The sequence below is a fragment of the Corythoichthys intestinalis genome, chromosome 12 (genome assembly GCF_030265065.1).
Source record: "Corythoichthys intestinalis isolate RoL2023-P3 chromosome 12, ASM3026506v1, whole genome shotgun sequence".
Lineage (NCBI taxonomy): Eukaryota > Metazoa > Chordata > Actinopteri > Syngnathiformes > Syngnathidae > Corythoichthys > Corythoichthys intestinalis.
In genome coordinates this window covers 21,494,797-21,521,226 of record NC_080406.1, presented here as the reverse complement: position 1 = coordinate 21,521,226, position 26,430 = coordinate 21,494,797, and the positions used below count along the sequence as shown (strand labels likewise).

The window sequence follows — 26,430 nt, the reverse complement described above, 5'->3', positions numbered from 1 at the left end:
GATTTACGGTAAAGGGTTTTTAGGGTAAAGAATTGGGCTAGGGCCAATTGTCCCAAAAACCTTTTAAACTTCACATAGTTTGACTTATGGTTTTTTTTTTGTTTTGTTTTTTTTCGAGGGAAAAAGAACAGTAACTAATTAGTCTTACATTCAGGTAACTGAGTTACTAACGCAATTACTTTTTGGGAGAAGTAATTTGTAACTGTAATTAATTACTTTTTTAAAGTAAGATTAACAACACTGTTGACAATACTATGATCCCTCGCTACTTCGCGCTTCAAACTTTGCGCCCTCAGTGCATCGCGGATTTTTTTTTTTTCAATTAAAATAAAATACAGATGAGCTGTCCCGAGCTGATTGCGTAGTCTCACTCTCCCTCCCTCCCTGCTCTTTGTTGCACAGGCAGTGCACTGGAGTTTCTTAATAAAGTTAACGATGACTGACAGACGTTTAATGTTTTTATCTTGCCACAGATGCCTGGAACCCGAAGCTTCAAATCGCCGCATGCATCAATCATTGTTTAACTTGTTAAACAGTTGCTGTGGCAACTCATTGTGTTTAAGTGAGCAGCTTGAGCTGATATGAGTGGACTCACTCAATGAAGCATTTAAAGACAAGCATTCTTATAGTTTATTGTTGTTTATATATAATTCAATAGGACAGTAACATGTTTGAAACTTATCATAATTATCACAGTTGAAGTGCTTAAACCCATTTATTAAAATTTATAGATACCAAATTTTGCTACGTCGCAGTTTTTCACTTATCGAACCGCGAAAAACGAGGGATCACTGTATATCGAAAAGGTGATATATTGCGATACTTTGTATCCCAAAAGGTTATCGATATGCTCCCACCAGGAATCGATATATAGGTTTTAAAAAAAAAAAAGTGTCAATGATTAAAAAAAAACAACAACAACAGGTTGCGACCAAAATCTTCCATTAGAATACTGTCTACCTCAGCTAACTCCCTGCCATTGACGGCGCTAGACATCCAATTAATTTTGACTAGCACCGTTAATGGCACTTAAACCAGAGCATTCGCAGCCAGTCTTTCCTAAAAGGAAAAGGAAGTGAAAATTAAGAGGAAATGATGTGAAATGCCCCAAAATTAACTCATTTCCTGGCATTAGCTGCCACAGACGGCCATAGATGTCCAATCCAGTGAATGACCTTCGTTCATTCGCTGCCAAAGTGCCATCCTTCCCACTTCTAATGGATTGGACGTCTGTTCCTGATAAAATCATTCCAATTCACCGCAGAAGGCTGAAAAACGCTTTTTTTTCTGTTTATTAGTTGTTTTGTAAAATATTTTAGCATGATTTCTTGACCCGTGTATCAATCACTGTTGTATCACCATATCGTGATGAATCGTTATCGTGAGCCTTGTATCACAAATCATATCGTGAGCTACCTAGAGGTTCCCACCCCTACTTATTTATTTCCATTGTTTTGAAACTGGTAACAGAACCTTGCCCTTTAGTGAAAGAGATTTTCGCTCAATATATACGGCAGATTTTGTGTATTTTCTGCGTAACCGATGCATGACAGCAGCCTGGGTCACAGCTGTGTAGTTATTGGACAAGCTTTAACATCTCCACAGTTCTGAAAAAGAAGCACTGAATGGGCCACATCCCACAACAAACGCAAAGGCTTTTCTCTAGTGTCAGGAATAGTGTCACGCTAAGCAAATAACACTCCCCTACAATGCGTGTTGCCGAACACAACACAACGCTCAGCGTTTTCCCTACAAACACATTTGTAAATAGCGCTTTTATATTGTTTTCTAGCTTTGTACTTGAAAGAAATAATAAGTAGTGACAAATTGTGAATTCAACTTTTGTGTTCCATGTACAGTAGGTTTCCTCATGATATAATGGTGTTTTTATAGTAATGGTATACAGGTCAACCATACACTGTTATAATTCTTTTCATTACCTGCTGCTTCCAGCACCCGGCGACTCTGCCCCGAGTCTACATCTTTCCAGTTGATTGGCCACAATCTGCCTCTCAACTTCCAGCTCCCGCGTTAGCCTCTCAAACTGGAGTTCCTGTGGACGTATGGCACAAAAAAAGGGGAGGGTGAAGGTCAGTATTGCTTGTCGAAATAAAATGCTGACAAATACATGCAAAAATACAAACACATCAGAAACTCTCAAGTCACAATATGCTCTGTTAAGCTCTGTCCACAACACACTGGCACATATCTTCACTGACAATCGCAATACTTCTTCCCTTAACCATATGTCTGGCGTAGTACCAAGAACGACATGTGAGAAGTAGCCCGGTGCCACAGGGCATCCAGTCTCCGGGATACAGTTGGGCAAATAAGTATTTAGTCAACCACCAATTGTGCAAGTTTTCCTACTTAAAAAGATTGGAGAGGCCTGTAATTGTCAACATGGGTAAACCTCAACCATGAAAGACAGAATGTGGAAAAGCAAACACAAAATCACATTGTTTGATTTTTAAAGAATTTATTTCCAAATGAGAGTGGAAAATAAGTATTTGGTCACCTACAAACAAGCAAGATTTCTGGCTGTCAAAGAGGTCTAACTTCTTCTAACGAGGTCTAACGAGGCTCCACTCATTACCTGTATTAATGGCATCTGTTTTAACTCATTATAGGTATAAAAGACACCTGTCCACAACCTCAGTCAGTCACACTCCAAACTCCATGATGGCCAAGACCAAAGAGCTGTCGAAGGACACCAGAGACACAATTGTAGACCTGCACCAGGCTGGGAAGACTGAATCTGCAATAGGTAAAACGCTTGGTGTAAAGAAATCAACTGTGGGAGCAATTATTAGAAAATGGAAGACATACAAGACCACTGATAATCTCCCTCGATCTGGGACTCCATGCAAGATCTCACCCCGTGACGTCAAAATGATAACAAGAACGGTGAGCAAAAATCCCAGAACCACACTGGGGGGACCTAGTGAATGACCTACAGAGAGCTGGGACCACAGTAACAAAGGCTACTAACAGTAACACAATGCGCTGCCAGGGACTCAAATCCTGCACTGCCAGACGTGTCCCCCTGCTGAAGAAAGTACACGTCCAGACCCGTCTGAGGTTCAGTAGAGAGCATTTGGATGATCCAGAAGAGGACTGGGAGAATGTGTTATGGTCAGATGAAACCAAACTAGAACCTTTTGGTAGAAACACAGGTTCTCGTGTTTGGAGGAGAAAGAACACTGAATTGCATCCGAAGAACACCAAACCCACTTTGAAGCATGGGGGTGGAAACATCATGCTTTGGAGCTGTTTTTCTGCAAAGGGACCAGGACGACTGATCTGTGTAAAGGAAAGAATGAATGGGGCCATGTATCGAGAGATTTTGAGTGAAAATCTCCTTCCATCAGCAAGGGCATTAAAGATGAAACGTGGCTGGGTCTTTCAGCATGACAATGATCCCAAACGCACAGCCAGGGCAACAAAGGAGTGGCTTCCTAAGAAGCATTTCAAGGTCCTGAAGTGGTTTACCCAGTCCCATCTCCACCCCATAGAAAATCTGTGGAAGGAGTTGAAAGTCCGTGTTGCCGAACGACAGCCCCAAAACATTACTGCTCTAGAGGAGATCTGCATGGAGGAATGGGCCAAAATACCAGCAACAGTGTGTGAAAAGCTTGTGAATAGTTACAGAAAATGTTTGGCCTCCGTTATTGCTGACAAAGGCTACATAACAAAGTATGGAGATGAACTTTTGGTATTAACCAAATACTTATTTTCCACCATGATTTGCAAATAAATTCTTTAAAAATCCAACAATGTGATTTCCTGTTTTGTTTTTTCCCCATTCTATCTCTCATGGTTGAGGTTTACCCATGTTGACAATTACAGGCCTCTCTAATATTTTCAAGTGGGAGAACTTGCACAATTAGTGGTTGACTTAATACTTATTTGCCCTACTTTATGTACCGTACAAAGCAGATTTTTTCCTCCCTCTTTTTCGTTCCGGTGAATGACATTTGTTACACGTTTCTAAAATTCCACTCAAACATTTGCTCCTCTAAGTGTACTACAGTATGGGCAGCTTTTTTACCTGTCTTATCAGCTGCTTAGACACAGAGAATCTAAGGCTACGTTCATGCCGCTGGTCTTAATGCACGAATCCAATTTTCTCGTGTTTTTCCGATTTGGGTGAGGCATTAACTTAACGGTCTGAACGAGAAAAGTCGCATTAGGGGACCATTTCAAATCTGATCTAGGTCACTTTCATACGTGGTTAAAATCCGATCTTGGCCACATTTTTCCAGAATGTGGTTGCGGTCTGAACTGTCAAGTCCCCCAAATTGAAATTCATGCAGCAATTGCAAGAGACACTGGGCGCTACGGTATCGGACAAGCTGTGCATTAGCGTTAGCGTCTAGCTTGAATGCGACTTTTGGGGAAGGGATGGGCTTGACAAGTCATAAAAAAAATAAAAATAAAATGGGTTGAGGATAAGCCTGACAATGCTCGTCGGAATCGGAAACAAGCATTAAGACCTGCGATATGACCCAGCCTAAGAGTCCTTATAGTCTGAAAAGTTTTAATGTAGCACAAGGGAGTTTGAGATACTCCCATTGTGGTTGTTCATTATGTTTTATTTATTAGGAGAAAGCAGCGAACATGAGGGGGTTATGAGGGGATAGAGAGGAAAGAAGCCTAAATAAGAGGAGAAGAACTGACAACAACAATAAATACATAATTCCATGACTAGGCGGTTTTGGACAGTTTTCAGGTCAACAGTGTCTCTAGACCAGGGGTGTCCAAACTGGTCCTCAAGGGCCTCTGTGGGTCCTGGTTTTTGTTCCTACCAAAACAAGTAGCACCTAATTGCAATCAACTGATTACACTTTTAAGACATACAACCCCTAGCAAAAAGTATGGAATCACCAGTCTCGGACGAGCACTCACTCAGACATGTTATCATGTAGAACAAACTCAGATAAAAAGCTTGAAAAAAAATTAGTTCAAAAGTGTTAATCTTTAGCATTCAGAAAAACTAAAAGAAATGAATGAAAAACATTGTGGTGGTCAGTAAATCTTACTTTTGCAGAGCAAGTGCAGGGAAATCTATATGGACTCAATCTATTCTGAGGAAAAAAATATGGAATCATGAGAAACAAACAAATAACAATTAAAACACATCTCTAGTATTTAGTAGCACCACCTCTGAGGCATGGACTTGATGAGTATTCTTCATCAATTTGGTGCAGTTGCCAGATCATCCTTGCAGGTCAGAGCCTTGCTGTGGATTATTTTTTTGAATTTCCACCACCGGTTTTCAATAGGGTTGAGATCTGGGCTATTTGCAGGCCATGACATTGACTGGATGAGTCTTTCTCCAAGGAATGCTTCAACAGTTTTAACTCTTTTGCATGATCCATTGTCATTTTGGAAAATTACAAACATATTTTCAATTGAAGGGATAAGAAAGCTGTCTAAAATTTAAATGTAAACTTGTGCATTTATTGAAGATTTAACCACAGCCATCTCCCCAGTGCCTTTGCCAGACATGCAGCCCAAAATCCTCAAGGACTGAGGGAATTTTGATGTTTTCTTCAGGCAGTCATCTTTGTAAATCTCACTGGAACAGCACCAAACCAAAGTTCCAGCATCATCACCTTGTCAAGAGTTAAGAATCTGCATTGGACGTCTCTCGCCTATATCTCGCAATATCTATATTGGTTAGCTGACATAATGGCCCTCTGTAGGAAACCATATATATAATGTGGTCCGTGACAAAGATGAGTTTAACACCCCCATCCTACAGAACATTATAATCAATTAGTTTTAATCAAATTTTGCTAAATCCCTTGATTGGTCCTTTTCTGGCTTTGATCAGGAGAGAGGAAAACTGCAACAATTCAGTCTCATTAACAACAAGATCACTGCCCTCAAAAATGCTTGCTCATAACAATCCCATATGCTGTGTGTGCGCCGCAAATACACACTATTGTCAACTATGCACCATCCATACACCCAGAAGCACCTCTTCCCTACATGACATATGGCCTTGGTAGCTCAGTTGCTATGGAAGCTGTGTCGAACTCAGCAATAGACTAATTACCTATCATCATTAGGGCTTTTTCATGCACCATTTTTTAGTCCAAAGTCATACAGTGACACTATACAGCAAATACTCCGAACACGGCACATATACGCAGTAATTAGAGATCCCGTCCAAAGCACCACTTTGCCGGATTCCCTGCGCGCCACTAAGAGCATTTTTCTGGTCTCACTCAACATGACTCCATGAGCAGATGACAGGATTCTCAGACCTCTCATGTAAAAGCCTTCTCAACACTGCTAAATTCATCACCCCAATTGGCAGAGTGCACCAACCATGCACGGATCAGCTCTTCAACTGTGAGGAGACCTAGGAAGGTCACTTGATGGTGGCTTTGGAACAGCCTACTTTCCACACTTACTTTTCAGTGTTCTTTGGGTGCCCTCAGCAATGGAAAAAAAAAAGATCTTCCAACCCCTTCAAACTGCTACGCGATGCCCTCCACTGCTCTTATCTCCATCACCTCGGTAGATAAGAAGAGCTAGGCTGCAGGCTGTGGTTGCTCCACCACAATCAAAGCTTCCCTAGGGTTTATGGTGGGGAAAATAGGGGCCGATATGAGCTGAAATTTAGCATTGCAGAGACACTACGATGATGAAAAAACAGTGAGGGTGATGCTCGAGAATCTGGAAGGATATCTGAATGGGAACAATAAATTGATTTAGTTTTTGCTATTAATTACCTTTGAAGTGCATGTGACACGAAAAAGCATGTTTATTTCATAATACACGCGGTATTTTATGCTCCTGAATGATATGGACCGCTTGGATGTGTGTGAAAGCGATCGCTATATTTATTTAGTGTTTTGAATCCCGCGCCATGAAAATGAGTGACTTCCGGCTTCGGTCTTGCATTGAAGAGGAGGGCGCTGTGACGTGTACGGGAGAAGGACTCTTCACTAAACAGCCATACTAATGTGTATGAGGACTAAGGATTCAGCTGACTTTGCGGATTAATACGTTTATTTTTCGCATCACGCCAGCCAAACGGCTGCAGAAAAATCTTGCTTTATGAGGGAGAGGCGTGTGCACCTTTTTGGAGTTTCAAAAGGTTCCCATTCACCGTGGATATTGGCCAAGCCCTACTACTGTGGGACCATTGGACTTGGAAGTGAGTAAACATCTTGTTTTGTATTATGTCAATTATTAATACAGCGATTACAAAGTAAACACTACAAACTTTGTACGCTAGGCATGTAAAAGGCCCTCCTCGTGCACATTAACTGCACGTTAGCTGCACAACAACTGCAGCCGCCCTCCTCCGGGGAACGAACTGTAGATTCCTCTCCGCCAGGCGGTTTGCCGATCCGCGAAAACAATCGACAACCCAGTCGTCATGTCAAACAATCCGGGCTAATTATGTGTGATTTTCCGCTTCGAAGACTTTGAAACCACTCGGTTCGGGTTAGCATGTCGGCTTGCTGTCACACCTCTTGGTTTGTTTACATTCTCCGAAGCCGGGGAAGGGAAATGACATATGTCCGATTTAGGTGTCATAAAATATCGCTCGGGAGGTGCAACAGTAAAGGTGAAGTTGACAGTTTTGACCATTATGGAGTAATTTTGCCATGTCGTCCTGAATAAGTGCGTTTTTATTATTTCATATTCCATTTAGCACAAGACTGTTATTTGTCATGACCATGCCATTTATTTAGCAATTGGGGAAAATACTTGGATAAAAAGAATATCCTGTAAAAATATTGAAGTAAAGAGACAGAAACAATGACATTTTGCAGCTCTCTTCGTCGCGTTTTCTTCGTTGTGAATAGATCCCCCTCAACGGGCTGACTGGTCCTTCTCAAGCCATTTATTTAGCTATTGGGGAAAAGTACTTGGATAAAAAGAATATCCTGTAAAAATATTGGAGTAGAGAGACTGAAACAATGACATTTTGCGGCTCTCTTTGTCGCGTTTTCCTCGTTCTGAATAATTCCCCCTCAATGGGCTGAATAGTAAAACCGATGAGCCCAGTCTCAGAATTGGTTGGATACACAGCCCTCTAGTCTACCTCATTTCACATGGCTGAATCAATCTGCTCCCTGTTAAGACCAATATAAGCATTTGTTTGAGCTAATTTTTTGAATGCATTCCTAATTTAGTTTAAAGGTATATTTAGCCATTTTTTGTGTGAATATGTGTCTGAGCCATTTGTTAACAACATTGTAAAAAAGCATTAGCATTTTATAGCATTTAAGCTAGCAGAGTTTTGCTATGCAAGTTAGCCAATTGTTCTTTTGTTGTACATAGTTTTTTTTTTTTTTTTTTTTTTAATATCCCGTGTGAGGCTCAGCTCAGGTATTTTAATTTTTTATGTTCCTTATGCGATTACTCGATTATTCAAACTAAATAGTTCATCGATTAATCGACTACTAAAGTAATTGATACCTGCAGCCCTATTTCGCATAAACGAACGTTCCCAGTCTAAATGGATTTAAAACGATAACTCGATTCTTGGGAGGAGCAAATCGATAACCTTTTGGGATACAAAGTATCACGATCTATCACCATTTCGATATTTTGTCACACCCCTAGTATGAGTTATAATAATTTGATTTTAAAAGCGCTCCTAATGTTAATAAAATTTGTAAAATTAGTTAACTAGTAGGGTCACATTGTTGTTAATGATGTAATGCACTCTGGGTGCTGATGTCACTAGGCGGCCCTGCCTGGCTACCACAGTGTCACTCTAGCTACATAAACATGTAGTCGGTTCTGCTCTTCCAATTTGAACCCGAGCGGAAAAGTGAAGAGCAGGAGAGCACTGTCGAAATTTCACAAAACGAAGAGCAAAAGCAATTAAAAGAAGGTCTCTAGCGGGATTCGAAATCCCGTTTCCCGTGCGACAGACAAACGCGTAGACCCCAGGTCTATCCTTCACTGTGATATTAGAGTCATGATTTTCCTTATAAAGCAATCGCAACCCACATGTGTTGTCTGTCTGTGCAGTAAAACCTGTAAGGGAAACGCAACTGAAAATAAATTGCGGCTGGCTTGACCACGGAATCAGAAAACATTTCAAACAGCACGCAGACTACAACAACATAGTGATTGCGTAAAAGGGTTTATTGAACACACACACAAAAAAAACACGCGATCGCGAAAAAGGACACACATAAAGTGTCTTTGGCAGTACGTCGGGATCGTTAATAATAAAAAATAAAATAAAAAACGAGGGAAAACCGCGGTCAGAGGCAGACTAACGTTAAAAAACAAAGGCAATGATGCAACTAGCAACGAGGGGGAACACAAACCGTCAAATAGCAGCAAGTCAATATCTCGGCAAGCCGCCTAGGATCGGTTTAAAGACACTGCTGATTAGCTGGAATTAAATGCAGGTATGACGTGAGGAGCTCATTCCACAGCTCTGTAACAAAACAATCTGACCAGCAGCAGAGCAGAATGTTAAAAAAAAAAAAAAAATATGCCAGTCGTCATACTAGCTTCGCTTGTTAGCTTGTAGAGGTAAGAGTCTTAGGGCAACTAACGATTCGATTACGATTCAATTATAAATCGATTATTGATACCCCCCCTGCTTTTGATCTTCCGTGCATTAGTTCCAAATTTACTCAAAAATCCTCTCAGGCTAAGCCAAAGTAATATTTCAGTATCAATTTAACAGTTCAAAACAGTAAATAAAATACTCAAGTCCATTCTGTATCAGCAGCTTTAAACTACATTCAATTAATTTAATGTTATGAATCAACCCTTAAAGTTGGAAAAATTGCTCCCGTTATTCCATAATTTCCCTTCTGTCTATTTTTGACATGTCAAAGTTTTAAAACTGTTTCATCATTTAAAGATCGATGCAAGTCAACATTTTGCCAATTTAGGAGTATTTTAGATAAAAAGTTAATTAGGTTCGCTACAACAGAGCCTTCAAGAGAAGTCTACTGCTTTAAGATGGCGGCTGTTTACTAACGCCGACAAGTCTGTCATTTCGCATCTAGTTCTCCATACATGTTCTAACGCCGCTGTCGTCTGTCATTTTGCATCTATTTCTACATATATGTGATAACTACCGTAGCCGTATGTGGCCGTATGTTTGTAGCAACTAGCAACTGGACGTTGTTTGTAGCAGCTGTTTGCCGCAGATCTTGTTTTTTGTTTTGTTTTTTATCTAGCGGCACGAGTTGAACATGAGATTTACTCTCAGTCTGTTCCTCATTGTGTCCCGAAGACTGCGCTGACTGTGTTTTAGTTCTGCTTTACTTGGTATAATTCAATAATCTGAATTTGGATGTTTGTGAATCGTTCTCGAATCTTCCACGGCCGAATCGCGAATAATCTAAGAATCGGAAATTTTGCACGCCTCTACTAGCTAACACAGCTATTCTCCCAGTTCAGCCCAACCGCGTCATCACCCCCAGCCAGCTTGTATCGCATGCGTAAAACATGGTGCCCTGTGTAGGTCAGAACATGTACTAAATAGTATAGATTTTTAAATCAATGTCAGTAATATATGTGTTTCTAATACATTTTAGTAAAAGAGAATAATTGTGGCTTATTAGAGCCTACAAGTCTTTAAGTCCGAGGTTCCCTTTAAAAGACATTGAGACAAAATGGAATATATCTCCAGAAGAAAAAAAACAAAACTAAATACTTCCAAATTAGTGTCACAATATGTTATTTTAAAAAACACACTTTAATTCTTTAAAAGGTTGGATAATACCCTTGTAAGTATGTATTTTGTACTGCACGAAGGTCTTTGACTGTTTACATTCAACGGACTGCCTGTCTGTAGGCTACTTGGGTTGACATGCTAATACTATTTGCAGTGGAGATCGACCGATATGGGTTTTTCAGGACCGTTACCGGTTTTTAGTCGTTAGAGGGGCCGATAACCAATTTTTGGAGCCGATATTCATTTGCAGTAAAAGTGTAAAAATTGGCGTAGAAAAATGAATAACGCAAACACTGAACTTCATTGAAATGTCTAAAGCATGTTTATTGAATCACACAGATAGAAAATAATAGCCCCAAAGGTACTTGGATTTCCTAGACTCAGAAACATCTCTTATAAATTTGAATTAAAGGTTAAATGAATAGCTCTCTGAAAATTTTCCACAGAAAATACAATACGACAAAAATACAGGGAGTTCTCAGGCTCAGTAGCACCTCCTGGAAACTTAAATAAAAATCGGCCTGACCGATAATCAGTCTATCTCTAATTTGCACACTTTTATGTGTCATTTAACGTGACGAGGTTTCATCTAAAAAAGCGAGGGTAAAAAGAACCCTCAATTCTTATAACCTAATGATCACTTGTTTATGTGATGCTTTCGACTGAAGGATAAAAACAACCCCACACTTTCATTGCATCCTCTTTGTCATGATGAGTTTGCCACGTAAACTTTTTTTTCTTTTTAGAATCAAGCTCATTTGCGTCTGCTTAGACTTTTCCCTTCGGCTACAATCTGTAATAAACACAGACTCATTGCTTTCTTGATTAGCTTTTAATACAGAATAATGTGGCAAAAATGGACCTCAGCCAAATAAAACAGGAACAGAGAGACGTTGCAAATGACAAACAGTAGCACTTGCTTCATTACAACGATAGCCGGAGGACGCATTAAACAAATGCGAAGCTTACTTAACGATAGTGTAGCAAGCCACGGTTGGCATCAGGCTTACATTGGAAGAAAAGCTTGCAGGCAGGCCAGCTGCCCTGTACTAACAGGGCCCCCGTATGCCTTTATTTGCCAGAGGTACTAGAGCTGATTCAGATCCTGTACCCCCTTGTGTCCAAATAAACAGATGACGGCACGCCAGCTAAGCCACGCGATGGACACGCTTCATCATCACGGCTGCTGACAATACAAGAGCTGTGTGAAATGCCTCAAGCGCCTTCCTGTTACTGCTGATTCGGCACACTCAAAAGGTCCCAGCAACCTTAAATGTCATACATTTACAGAAACCCATTTTGCCGAGATACAAATCATTCACTTTTCTGTTTCATACAGGTTCAAACACAATTGTTTCTTGGGTTTCAGCTGTTATACTGTCTTTAATTAACTGCTTTGAAACGATCACTACTGTATTTATTAGCCAGCAGCACATGTTATAGAACCGTTTGATGAATGTGACAGGATGACAACAGAACAGTAAATGATAAAGAGTAGTATTGTCTTGATTCCCGTTGTGCTATTGTTTGAATGGCTGCAAGAATAACAGAGGAAATGCTGACTTGCTGGAAAAATGTTAGTTTTGCATCATTATGGTGATACCATGACTTGTGAGTCAATGGTAACTGGTGCAACTTGCAAGTCTAAATTTGAATTACAAGTAGAGCTGCTATTATTATTTGAAATAGAGTTGATAAAAGCATTTTAAAATGATTTTGGAGAATATTGTCATCGATTTTTCATTATCGGTTTTGGGCCAATATGCATATACAGTAGCAGTGCTGTCATGTCCACTTATTGCCTGCCTGTGTTTCTGCTGTTTTGTCGTCCCCTGCTGGCACTTAGGTGTAATTAGTTTTTGAAGTTCCAGCACTTTCTGCTGACGTAATCATTGGTCGACATGAGTTCATTGCGAACAGAGAGCTACATGATCGAGCTGACTGCAGCGAGTGAACCTTAGCAGTTCTTGCTATCTCATCACGTGGTTTGTGCCTTATACAAGCATCACTTGGAAGTTATATTCTTCCTTTGTTGTATATTCATGAGCGTTGCTTAGTATATTGGAGATGTGTATATTTATTTTATTTGCATTATTGGTAAAATGTGGTTATATTATTTCATTGCTTGCAAGCTGTCATAAAAGTTACTATTCAAATTGACATGTGCTGTAGAATTTGCTTTATTTTGGGACTATTTCATATTATTGTAGGGGTGTAGCTATCGATTATTTTAGTAGTCGATTAATCGATTAACTATTTAGCTCGGATAATCGAGTAATCAAATAAGGAACATAGAAAATTCAAATTCTTTAGCTGAGCCTCAAACGGTAGAAAAAATAAATAAATAAATAAATGAGGATCAATAAACAACAAAAGAACAGTTGGCTAACTTACATAGCAAAAATCCGCTAGCTTAACTGATTCACTCCCAGCCATTTTCACCAGAGCAAGGCCCTTCGCTCCTGGCCGTTTTTCTGGATTTTGACTGATTTTGCAAGGCCCACAGAAAATTCTGTTCTATTGCTATATACACATGGAACCCACCAAAAGAAAGATTAACCTCTCTTCTTTCAGTAGAAAAAAAAAATAAGTTCATATCTTTTTCCATTCTTTAGAAATCAGCATTAGAAAATAGCTTAGTTTGAGCAATTTTCCAATTTCTGATGAAAAAAAAAACGGAGAAAATGAGCTTTTTGTAAACGCATACATTTCAAACATAAGTTTGATTTTAACAAAGCTATTTTTTGCATTAGTTACACCCCAAACATCTGAATAATGTTTTCCTTTTACAAAATACCATGAACAACCAGACAAATAGAGCTCTTGATAGCAAAGTAACAATTTACACATGACAACTGAGAGATGACGTCATTGTCGCCACGTCAGCTGTGTAAACTTTTCCCTCATCGTTGTCTGTCTCACAAAGATGGATTATTTTTGCGTCTCTGCGGGGTCTGCTCGGCGAGCTGCTGCACTGGGGGCCCCCACTCGTTTTGCTCGGTCGTCCAGCGCCTGGCCTTCCAGGCGTCCTTTCGCTTGTTTTGTTCGGTCAGAGTGCCGCCTGGCATCATGCCGCCAGAGCACTGACCGTGCTGCCCGGCCGTTCATTGCTATTGAATCGGGTTGCGGGTCTTATAAAATGCGCTACTACCCTCCAGTGGCCAGTTTTATTGCTTTAAAATGGGTTTGGAGCCTTGTTGTTTGTTTCTCAGCTAGATCGCAAGCTAAAGATGTTACTTGCAAAAAAGTAAAATGAAATTTTAAAAAATGCAAAAGATGTATAAATACGTTTTTGGGACAATGAAGCATTTAAAAATAGACCGTATTTATACATTTCTGGGAGCAAATGAATAAATGCTATAAAATTCTAACATATTTTTTTTTTACAATGCTCTAAACCAGCGGTCTCAAACCGACTCCACAAAGGGCCGCAGTGGGTCCTGGTTTTTGTTCCAACAGATCCAGCACAAACAGTTCAACCAATGAGGTTTCTACTAACATAAGCAGCACCTGATTGCTATCAACTGATTACACTTGTAAGAAACCAGATTGGTGAAAAGGTATTTGTCTCGTTTGGTTGGAATGAAATCCAGTACCCCCTGCGGCCCTTTGAGGACCGGTTTGAGACCACTGCTCTAAACAAATGGTTCAGACACATGTTCCCACAAAAAATGTCTAAATATACCAATAAACTAAATTCCGAATGCATTAAAAAAAGCATTAGCTCAAACAAAAACTTAGCTTATGTTGGTCTTAACGGGGAGCAGATGGATTCAGCCATGTGAAATAAGGTAGAGGGCCGTGTATCCACCCAAATCAATAAAACTAAATGCAAACACATTCAACAAACCATTACAACACCACTTTAATTAAATGAATATTCGAAGCAGCCAAATTTAATTCGAATCTCTTTTTTCTAATCGAATACGCGAGTTAATCGATTAATCGTTGCAGCACTATATTGACACAATATTTTGTTGTTTTTAGTTTTACAAAAAAGTAACAGCGCTCTTGTCAAGAGAAAGATGACCACAGTAAAGTCAGTCAACTTTCCTCCAGCGTCTGACTTTTCTTTAGAGACTGATTTGTTTGATGTCGATTTGTATACCCGCACACACACATTGAGTACAGAGTAAGTGCCTTATTGCCAGTTTGCACTTGCACGTGATCCCCAAAAATTATGTTTGCACTATTTTGATTTCAACAACAAATATAGTGGTGCAATATAGGCACTTTTTCCCATAACTTGACTTGAAGATGTTCCCTTAGTTTTCACAGAATGTTTATTTGGAAAAACCTTGAAGTTGTTAAATTTATCATTATTTGTATTGCAATGTGTAATTGCCATTTGTAATAGTACAAGCTGTATTTATTTAGGATTTAGTGTAGGTTTTCAGGCTGTGGAACGGATTAATGGAAATTATAATGTATTCTTATGGGGAAAATCCTGCTCAACATACAACCATTTTGACTTACAAACAAGGTCTTGGAACGAATTAACTTCGTATGTAGAGGTACCACTGCTGCTTTTTGTGTGTTCAAGTAGGAGTTGTTTGAAGGTTTATAATTACCTCCATTTTTATTTTGTTAACCTGTCTCTTGCATTTTGCAATCGAGTGTATGCTAGGTAGACTTTAGACAGGGAAAAAAATAAAGATACAAGTGGCCTGCATTTTTATTTATTTTTTTTGCTTTAACTGAAGAGCGCAGAATTGATATATGAACTGCACGTGGCTGTTCCCATAAAAAACTAAGCTTGAGAACGATAAACCGATACGACCGGATATCCGGTTTTACAGGTGAGAGATACAGCTGTATCGATAGTAAACTTACCATTCGACAGTAATTAGCCATTAAATATTCAATGAACCGATAGTAGCGATAGAAATCGGCTATCGCGAGCACAAGAATCGGCTTCTAATGCCTAGTTCAATCCATTGCTTAATATGATAATAATTTAGCTTTTACCTCACATGCTGCGCTTGTGTCATTCACCACACAGCGCACTTAGATTGTGACCGCCGTTGTGGTTGCCTCAACTTCACATTCATTTGGGAAGAACCGCTAGTAGTTGCCGTCATTACCCGATTGTCACGGGCGTGTCATAACAATGCGAGAGCTAACGAAACCACTGTAACGCATGCTCAGTAGCATTTTCTTCACAGCCCAAAACGAAACTAGTGGTGGCAACGAAGCAACATGCTAAAACAATGGACAGTGTGATCACAGACGCCAGCGACATGCAGCGATTGATTTTCAACGCACCCAGGAAAACAAAAGTCGGACTTTGAAGTGACGAAGGCAGCCAGATCTGTTCGCATGGGACAGAGCTAGTGTGAAATGTAAAGCGGTACAGAGATCGTGAGTTTGTAACTCTGAAAAATAACCCACTACAATAGTGGAAAGGGCAGCACGATCTGCTGGAGATATTGTTTCCACGAAACGCAGTCTACTTAAACATGAACATGTGGATCAGTTGACCTTCCTCAAGAAAAATCTGCCCTTCAAGAGAGATATAGACAGTGATGAGTAATAAAAAAAATGTGGAAGCACAGGCATAAGTGAATGACTTTGCTGTGTTTAAGGTTAAAGTAATGATTATAGACCTGTCTGTCTAAAATGCCATGTTTTTATTCCCACAGTTATACCAGTGGTAAAATATAATTTATTATTTATTTATGATAACACTAACAGGTTTAATTCTTTTTTTCAAGAGTTGCTGCATATAATATTTTTTTGCTTGTAAGATGTTTACGTTGAAAGTTTGCACTTAAATTACTTACCTATTGTGTTCAAAACACCAGGAAATACAGTAATTAAATTGCTGCACTTTATTGTTGTCTGTCACTGGAGTTTTATTGTATTATCAATCCCATCCAACAAAATGACTGTCATATAGTAAGCCTTATTTTTTTTTCTCATAAAAAAAATAAATAAAACATAACATTGGTATGAAATGTTGTTGTTTAATTTTGCTATTAAAAAATATGGTCTTTTTTATATTTTTAAAATACTGTACGAACACACACAACAAATGTTTACTATCGTATCGTTTTCACTCTGTATCGAACCGTATCGTTCTTAAACTGTATCGAATCGTATTAAATCGCTCGGCCCAAAAAATATATCGTTTTTTAATCGAATCGTAACTTGTGTATCTAGATACATATCGAATCGGCTTCATGCCAGAGATTCCCAACCCTATAAAAACAAGTTTGAATATATATTAATAGGATAGTTCAAACTTTATTACGTTTTATTTCATATATACATTTTCTTTGACGTGTCCTGTCCTTCTGGAATCATTCTGCATCCTTGTCAATATAATCATTATTCTGACAACTGCAAAATTGAATGCTGTCTTCATTTCAAACCCCCGTACTGTTTTCGCATAATTATGTTAATCTCTCCAGGCAGGTGTTTTCCAGATCTATTATGAATTCAACTGCACGGGCAAATCCGACACTGTACTATTTAGGCCAGGGGTGTCCAAACCGGTCCTCAAGGGTGTGGTTTTTGTTCATACCAATTGAGCACAGACAGTTTATCCAATGAAGTTTCTGTTAAAAAAGCAGCACCTGACTGCAGTCAACTGATTACACTTGTAAGACACCAGATTGGTTGAAAAGGTGTCGCCTTGTTTTGTTGGCATGAAGTCCAGCACCCACTGCGGCCCTATGTGGAATAGTTTTTATGCCCCTGATTTAAGCATTTCAAGAGGACCAAGTTTCCTTGGTGCTATTGTTGTAATGGAACAGTTTGTGTGCTCTGAAACAGCTTCGTGGGGAGCTCCAAACACTTGTAAAGACTTAATGGAAATAAGCAATTTGGTTAACATTTACTTAGAAAAACCTTTAAATGAATCTCAACATCAGTGGCTCCTCAATAACAGTGCTTGAATTGTGCTTTTATGTGCAATTATGTGCACTGCAGTGTGAATGCAAATGAGGAAGGACTATAAAGACATTTGGGAAATATGTGAGTGGGAGTCCATCAACCTTTGGCGCGTCTAACTAGTTCACTTGTCAACAGGCTTTTTAGAAAATATCTCCTATTCCAAAAGGACTAGCCTCAAGTTTAAGTCTTTAAAGAAATAAAACATTGTTGCCTTGAGAAACAAAAAGATGTCCCATGACCACTGACCATGACATTTCCCCTACTGAAATGAATGCAAATGCCATTAATCTGTTCTAGCCCCCCAAAACATGTTTTTTTTTAACAAGAGGAAACGCACAAAGTATGCTTCACAAAACCAATGGTAATGACACAATTAGGCATGTGCCGGTTACCGGTTTCACGGTTTACCGTGGTGTGAAAACGTCACGGTTTCAAAACCACTAAAATTTTCCGTCAGACCGTAGGATGGTATTCGCTATTTTTCTTGTGTCAAAAATGCAGCCAGAAGCGGCTGTGCGCAGCAGCGCTCACCCCCTCCCGTTTGCTGCTGTGTGTGAAAGTGACGCTATCGGCTACACAGCCAGCTAACCCAAAAACAATTACTCCAAACATAAGGCGTACTGTTCTTCAATTTATTGAGCTCTCAAATCGTGGTAAGTTTAATATACAAAATGAATACATTTAAAATGTTGTACAATTAGATTTTTCCATGTGAGTACCGTAATTTCCCGAATATAAGGCGCACCCGTGTATAATGCGCACCCCAAATTTACTTGTAAAATCTAGGGGAAATTATTGTACCCGTTTATAACGCGCACCCTAATTTTAGCACCAATAAATAGAAGCATACAAGAAAACAGAGCTTGTGTACAGATACAGAGATGTAATTTTACTGACTGGTGAAACACAGCACAAGCATAGCACATTGGTAGTTCAAAACATTAAGGTAAACTGACAATATTTACGGTAATAATATGATTTGACAACTTCTCCAACTTACCAGAATCTAGGAGAAAACAAAACAGATGTGACTTTTCTTTTAAAGGCTGCTGTATAACTTGCTCGTTTCCTCATGATGAATAAATGTTTCTTCCATGGATTGATACGGTAAAATGAAAGTGAGAACGTAAGTCGGAAATCCGTGAGAGCTCATAGCTGTCAACACGACAGTAACAAAAGGAACTATTGTTATTTGGGTTTGAGTTTCCCGAGGGACCGATATAGTTGACGGACACAGGAAGTGTGTGTCCTTACATTTGTTATGGTCCGAATTGCGGAGCTGCAATAAACGTCGACTCAAATGAGTTCAAGAAACTAAATTCTGTGCTTTATGAAGAGTGAAAAAAGCAGAATTTAACACAGACGAAATCATTCGGCCGATTAGAGTGAAGTATTACCGAAACAAAACGGTGAAGTCATGTACCGTAATGGGTCGCCGCATACGTTTCTTCAACACAACGTGGCCGTGTCAATGAAAAAAAATCGGTTTATATATATATATATATATATATATATATATATATATATATATATGTAATACATATATATTTCTGTCTCCATCCATGTACCCGTTTATAATGCGCACCATGAGTTTACAAGTTGATTTTGGGGGGAAAAAGTGCGCGTTATATTCGGGAAATTATGGTAGCTTCCACAGATTAGCACCATGGGAAAAGTTCGCCAAAAACAAAACACACATTTTCCTTTCAAATTCAATATACAAACTAAGTAAAAGCTTACAAAGATGAATGTTAGCCTAGGCTCAGCTGGGAGAGCAACTTCGTTGAGTGCTACAGCCGCAGAGTGAGAAAACAAGCTTGGTTCGCTTGAATGAAGGGGAAAAAGTGATAGCATCAAAGATCGCTAATTGCGAACGATGATCTTGCCCTAAGCACAAATCCACGTTCGCTGGATCAAGGTGAGGTCTCACTCCCAATGTGTTTTTTTTTTTTTTTTCTAGATGAAACCTTTCCACAACAATATTGACATTTTAACTAACTTATACATTTTTACCTAACTTATGAATTCCTTATGTTCTTTTTAACACAAATGCATGACATGTAGACTAGAGTTGACACAGTGGCTGAAAATGGCGAAACTTCACTTAAGCTTTTCCACCCTCAAAAAAAAGTCATGCAGTATAAATTTTTAAAAATTTTATTCAGAAGTGTTTTTACTTTATAGAAATTATTTTGTTCTTGCTGTAATCTTGTGCAACTTGAGCTGTGGCTGTGAGTATAGTCTATAAGTTATATTTATTTTAATTTTATTTCAAATATTTTTTTATTGATAATTTATTTATTTTAACAATATATTCATGTTACAATTTGCAACTATGGTCTGAAAAAAAAAATCCTGTTCAATGGAAAAAAGTTTTTTTTTTTTTTTTTTAACCCATACATCTCAAAATTTTTGGGAGCTATAATTGCAATACCGTGATACCGTGAAACCGCGGTATTTTTGCTCACGGTTATCGTACCGTCAAAATCTCATACCGGCACATGCCTAGACACAATTAAATAAAAGGTAATCAAGTTAAACAGCTTTTGGCACATTTTTTTTTGCTTCAATACAACGGACATTGTGCTGCTCCTCCACGAAGAGAAGAATGTATACTGTACATCAGGGGTCCGCAACTGCCGGGCCGCGGGCCGGTACCGGTCCGTGGCGCATTTGCTACCGGGCCGCACAGGAATAATAAATAATTTACTAACGATTGCATTCTGTCCGAATTAACTTTGGCCTGTGCCCCTTTACACACCAATATCCCTGTGTACTCTAGATATAATACGACAACTGGATAGAATGTCGTATTATATCTAGAGTCATAGAAATCTATTGGACTGCTAGCAGAACATCATGTTTTTTATATCTATGCGCGCTTGTCCTCGATAAGAACGTATGACGTAGGCCGTAGGGCGGGCGCATCACATTTGTTCCCGGAAATAATTAGCCTCCATACTAGCGAAGATGACTGAAAAACAGACGTCTTTGGATTGATTTTTTACAGGGAAAAGGGCACCTGACGAGCCAGAAGATGAGCCTACAACCTCGAAAAAAAACAAAATCTTCTTAAAACAGACAATACCAAGAATCTGACCTAAAATATGGGTTTGTCGCAACAGGTGACTGTCGGGCACCATGTCCGCTCTGAATAATATGTGGCTCACGAACTGCGAAAGAGTGGATTCGTGACCCGTTTGTAAATTAACCGAGTGATTCGAGCATGTCTGTGCAACAGGAGGATCAGCTTGTAGATATCAGAAATGACGGCGACCTTAAAGCAGTAATGTGAAGTAATTTCTTCACATGCCAAATAGGGTCACAAGTAAAGTAATTAAACATTGTCCAACAAATAAAGCATGAAAAAATAATTTATATGTTGTATATTTGACAAAATAATCGCGTTTCCGAAGTTCGAGCCTGAAAGGGGACGAACCCGGAAGTGATACGTCACACCGGGAACGCGATGGCACCTCCATACATACGGCCGCCACACAAAGCCCTTCAAACAATTATTCAAACAGCGATATAAGCGATAGATGAAGCGCAAGGGAGGAGATCCAAGTTTTTGAAGAGTTGGAGGAAGAAGAGGAGATTGGAATTTCATGTCATTAGCCAGACGCTAATCATGATGCAAACAATGTGCCTAGACTTCCTGACATGGAATGGATACAAGACCCATCGAGATTACAACATTGGTAAGATATAGGCTGTTATTATTTTCATGATTTGAAGATGCAGATATTTGCACACAATTTTATGTTTTTGTCTATCTGATGACATTGTTAAAAAAAATAATATTCAGACTTCATGTTCATTTTGGCAGATCCGGCAGCTCTCGTGCATATAAAATAATAATATAAAAACGTTGGGGGGAAAGAAGGAGATGAGTCATTGTTATATCTTGACCGAGTGACCCACACGACACCTTTATTGGCTTTTACAACTTTAATCAACATCTTGCCAAGTGACTCTGAACAACTTTTTTCTAGTTCAGTGAAGGAGTAAGGCACAAACAATAACACATCTAAATGACATGCGTACACTCTACTGGTGAACTCCCGTATTACAACTAAATAAATTCCACTATATCACAGTCGCCGATTGCTTTCTACACTTTATTGTGGCAACAATAAGAAAACAAAGTGGCGTCTAATGGCGTGAGGAAATGTAGTTTTTTCACACAAGCGAACAGATTATACAGCACCACTTCAGTGTTGTCCCGAGACTACATTTCCCATGATTCACTGCGTGGCCTGGGCGCTCACTGATTCGCTGCCAGATATTAAAAGCAACATTTGTCACCTGTCAGCGGCTCTCGCGAAGCGGCGAAGCACAAACTAGAAGGCTTCAAAGCGATCACCGTGAAAGAAACGGCGAACCCTACAAATGCAATGCAATGCTTGAAGCATGAAGGTGGAAATACATAATACAAATACAGATAAATAAAAAATAAATAAACAAACTCACCGGCGGTGTGTGTCTCTTACTGCAACGTGACCGTGAATTACGCGACGCCGACCCGCTTATGTGCACATCCACACCCCTTTCCCGATTGACAGTGAATTAACCCTTTCGGGCAAGATGGTAGATGACGCACAATTTAAACACGCTTAACATAGCGAACGCAACAACAACTATGATCGGGGATAGCCTCGGCTAACGTCGCTAGCTTATACTGTTCATTCCACAATAGTTGGCAGCTCTGCTTTGACAAAGTCATCAGTCATCCATCCAAAAATCACACACAAATTACTTTTTGGCAAATCCTTGATCATAAGCAGACCGGTTAAGGAAGCAGGCATCTTCGAAGTGTTTGCAGCAGAGAACACTACTCGATGATGGCATGAAATTCATTCGCTTCGTGCGAACGAAAGATGTCCATTTACGTGCCCTGCTATCCTTTGGCCACTCACACAACTTTTTGTTTGAGTGAGAACAAAACATCGCCACACACCGCCATGGCATCTTACCGAGAAGCAATGCAACAAACAATACTGTTCTATGGCGGACTTCCCTCGCACTTCCCGGTGTGACGTAATTTCTGAAGATTTCCGAAGATTGCCGAAGAAAAGCATTTTCGTTGTCAAGGGCGTTGCTATGGGTTAAACAAAGAATATGGAAGGGTTGTGTTAAAAAAAAAAAATGAAAATATGCTTATAATTGTTTAGCCATTGATATTATTCAAAAACATGGTTGGCCAACCTTAGTTCACATTTGGCCTTTAAACGTACATTTGAAACAACAACTCTGCCGAGGTTCTGATTAATGTCATTCCAGAATATCCTGACATCGCTTCGAGAGCACTGAAAACCTTGCTACAATTTCCAACATCGTATCTTTGTGAAGCGGGCTTCTCTGCTATGACGGCAACCAAGACAACGTTATGGAGTAGACTGGACATAAAGAACACTGTCTCCCATCACACCTAGTGGGACAATCTGGTCTCAACGAAACAAGCTCTGGCCTCCCACTGATTCAGTGGGTGAGTTATATTTTCCCTGCACTTAACGTTTGTTTTTAGCCCCGTCGTGTTATTTTATATTTGCTGTATTTTTTGCCGCACATTGCCGGTCCGTGAAAAAAAGACCCAAATCACACCGGTCCGTAGTGCAAAAAAGGTTGAGGACCCCTGCTGTACATGGATGCAGTCTTTGAACGAAGTATTGGTACTTACGAATAATTCACAGCAAGAACTGTGGCTGGATTTGAACTGTTATTTGAGAACTGTAAGCTAACCACTCACCCACCTTGCCCCACCACTACAAATATTATAGTTTCACGCCAACGACAGATTTAGGTTGACAACCGTGGCACACCATTTATTGTATTGTTTGTGGACAGTGGAATGATTTTTTTTTTTCTTGTTGTCGCAACTTGTCATGATAAAAGCTGCGATGCATTTATTGACGCCAAAGCAATTTCCTTCCTCTGGCTCACTTTTATCTGCGATTGTACCTGTGGTTTCTCTTGCCCCCATGACCATGACTTTGATATTTCCTGAAATGTCTTCCACTGTTGTTCCTTTCGTAACGTTGAGCATGCTTCCTTTAAGCACATTATTTTACCAAGATGGCTTTATGGTCACCGTGTAGGAAGTTTGTGCTTGTATTGTGTTTTTTTGTCTCTCAAGACCGTATTTTTCTCTCGTAAATAACTTTTTTTCTGCCCCTTAGAGCCCTAACACCTCTGATCTTAATCTCAAACCAAGTCCATCTTTAGTAGGAATGCATCTGCCACATTACAGTGAGAGTGCAGCCTTATTGCTATGGAATGGACAAACCGATTTGCAGCGTGGATTAGTATTATCTTGGTTACAAGGACATGCTACAGCGATACCTGCAAAGTCAAGGTGTTCTGTGACGCTGGTTGACTTCCAAGTTATTTGACTTTAGAAAAGAAAAAAACATTGAAAATCATGCAACGCAAAATACAATACTCCCCACTTTTCACGGCATGGCCTAGTGGCAATTCCTTTATATTCCACATGAGAATTTCAATGTTTTTTTTTTTTTGGTTTAGTTTAGTTTTTTTCCCCCCTATATATGTACGACGCTGAAAAGTGGATGGAGCCTGGCCTGGTGAGTAGGGGTAGAAACCTATTGGCACCTCACAATACGATACGATTTGCGATACAAAGTTCACGATAACGATGATCTCACGATATGGAGATACAACGATTACCGATAGATTGGTCAGGAAATCTTTTGAGAACAGTCTTTAAAAAAACAAACAGAAAAACAAGCTATCTTAACCTTCTTCTGTAAGTTTATCTCTAGTAGACGTCTAATCCATTTGAACTCAGATGGTGTCAGCAAACGAACCCTTACCATTTCAAACGAGCCCCTCCAACTTCTATGGCCGTCATTGGCAGCCAACGAGGTAATTTTGGGCTATTTCAGGTTGATTTTGTTGATTTTCAGTCACTTCCTTCTGATTTCGAGGCATTTTATGGATCACTTCCCGTTGATTTTGGGTTACTGAACAGGAAGTGACCCGGGAATGAAAAGGCAGTGACTCAAATTCAACAGGAAGTGACCTTTAAATGCCCTAAAATGAACACAAAGGGACCTGTAAATGTAAATAAAAATCGGAATCAAAATATATTAATAATAATAATTCTTGTAATAAATAAACAAATTGGGTTCTAATGTGGCGGACGTGTTTTGTGCGCTGTACCTGAACGCACCCCGTGGCTGACGTGACCGAGAGAGAAAGGTGCGGTAGAAATTTTACTTTCTCTTTTACTGTTTTGTTGTTGGCGTCAACTGCAGCGGACAGTAGGCGTGTTGTGTTGCACAAGTTCCTAAATAGATCATTAAAAACCTGATGAAGCTGGTGATTTTTTTGCCTGTGTTACACCAATAATAATTGTCACCTTAACATATAAAGACTGGTGAACGGAGGAACCGTCGGGATCGTAGACATCCTACTATTATCGAGCCAGCCACGCTCATATTTTTCTATAATTTCCATCTTCATTTCAATGGTAAGCGCCGCTTTTTCACCACCTGCACTAACCTTCTTGGAACCTATGTTGATTTCTCTCACAAGAAAATCCGCCGTGCGTCCGTCTTGCAGCATAATAAAGAAACTTCAGCGCTGTCATAAATCGTCTTATTTTGAGCAGGCCGTCGGATGTAGAAACAAATGGTGAGTCAAATTTTACGTCGGATGTCGAAAAGATCGTACGTCGAAGCGACCGTATGTCGAGGTACTGTTTCTGGGACAATTTTTGTAGTTTAGCTGTCCAAAATGATGTCCAATTTTTCACAAGGGGAATTTTTGGAGACACCTGCTGCCTACATAATGTACGTGCGTGGACTAAATGCCATTTCAAACTAGCGGCAGTCTAGTGTGAAGGGTTGAGCGGCAACCCATTCATTGTGTATCTAGGAGGTTATTTCTCGGCGAAAGTGAGCGGCGGCGGTCGTTTTGAACGGAGCAGAAAGAGTGAATTTTCGCCAAGGGGCGGTGCCTTAAATAGAGACTTGGTCTATTTTCAAAGACATCAACATGGCATCCAACAGCAGAGGAACAGGCATACTTATACCCGTGCAATCAGGCTATTTCGGCAGATGGATATATGCATATCACGGTCGATGCAACCTAGACAATTTCATTTTGTCAAGTTTCGCGAGCTCTGGGACACTAAGCTAAATGATACATTGATGTGCGTTTCTGTGGAAATGTAGTTCACGAACAATAACAAAAAAAGCTATTCACTTTCTCACTTAAACTAGTGAAACTCTTTACATGACTATTATAATGTCCCCTGCTCCTTGAAATTAAAAGTCGCTGTTTTCTTGAGCAACAATAAAAAGAATAAACGCATTGGCGCTTGGGACTAAAGTAAATATGCTTGCCGCCTTTCACTTCCTGACAGCATCTACGTCACGCTACGTGGCTCCTCCCGTTTTGCGCTTGCCGTGGACCGCTCTTCACACTGGGCTGACGCTAGTGTGAAAAGGTGTTTAATATTTTAGGTCATATAATTACTAGGGCTGTCAAGTTTATCGCATTAACGGGCGGTAATTATTTTTTCAATTAATCACATTAACATATTTAACGCATTTAACACATGCGCGGAACAACCCACTCATGCATTGCCGCAAACAGACTACAATGGCGCCGTTTTATATCTATTGAGAGCTAAGAGGCAGAGACAAGCGAGTGGAGTGGACACAGGCATTCATCAGGGCAGCGCTATTTATTGACATAAGCTTTGGCATCTCTTCCACAACAATTATAACTATTGTGGCAAGCAACGTGGGGAAGAATGACAGGAGATAATTTTTTTCTTAACACCCTGTATTGAATGCAGAGAAAATATACCATTAGCAGCC

At 39.7% G+C, this 26,430-nt stretch overlaps 1 protein-coding gene across 6 annotated transcripts in view; it reads right to left on the bottom strand.

The window, feature by feature from the left end:
* Positions 1-26,430, bottom strand: part of LOC130927091 (plakophilin-4-like) — a 249,057-nt gene that overhangs the window by 144,714 nt on the left and 77,913 nt on the right. For all 6 annotated transcript variants that reach the window (XM_057852634.1, XM_057852635.1, XM_057852632.1 and 3 more), the window contains one exon: positions 1,941-2,053. In XM_057852634.1, the coding sequence (XP_057708617.1) occupies positions 1,941-2,053 (113 nt within the window). The remainder of the gene's footprint in view (positions 1-1,940; positions 2,054-26,430) is intronic.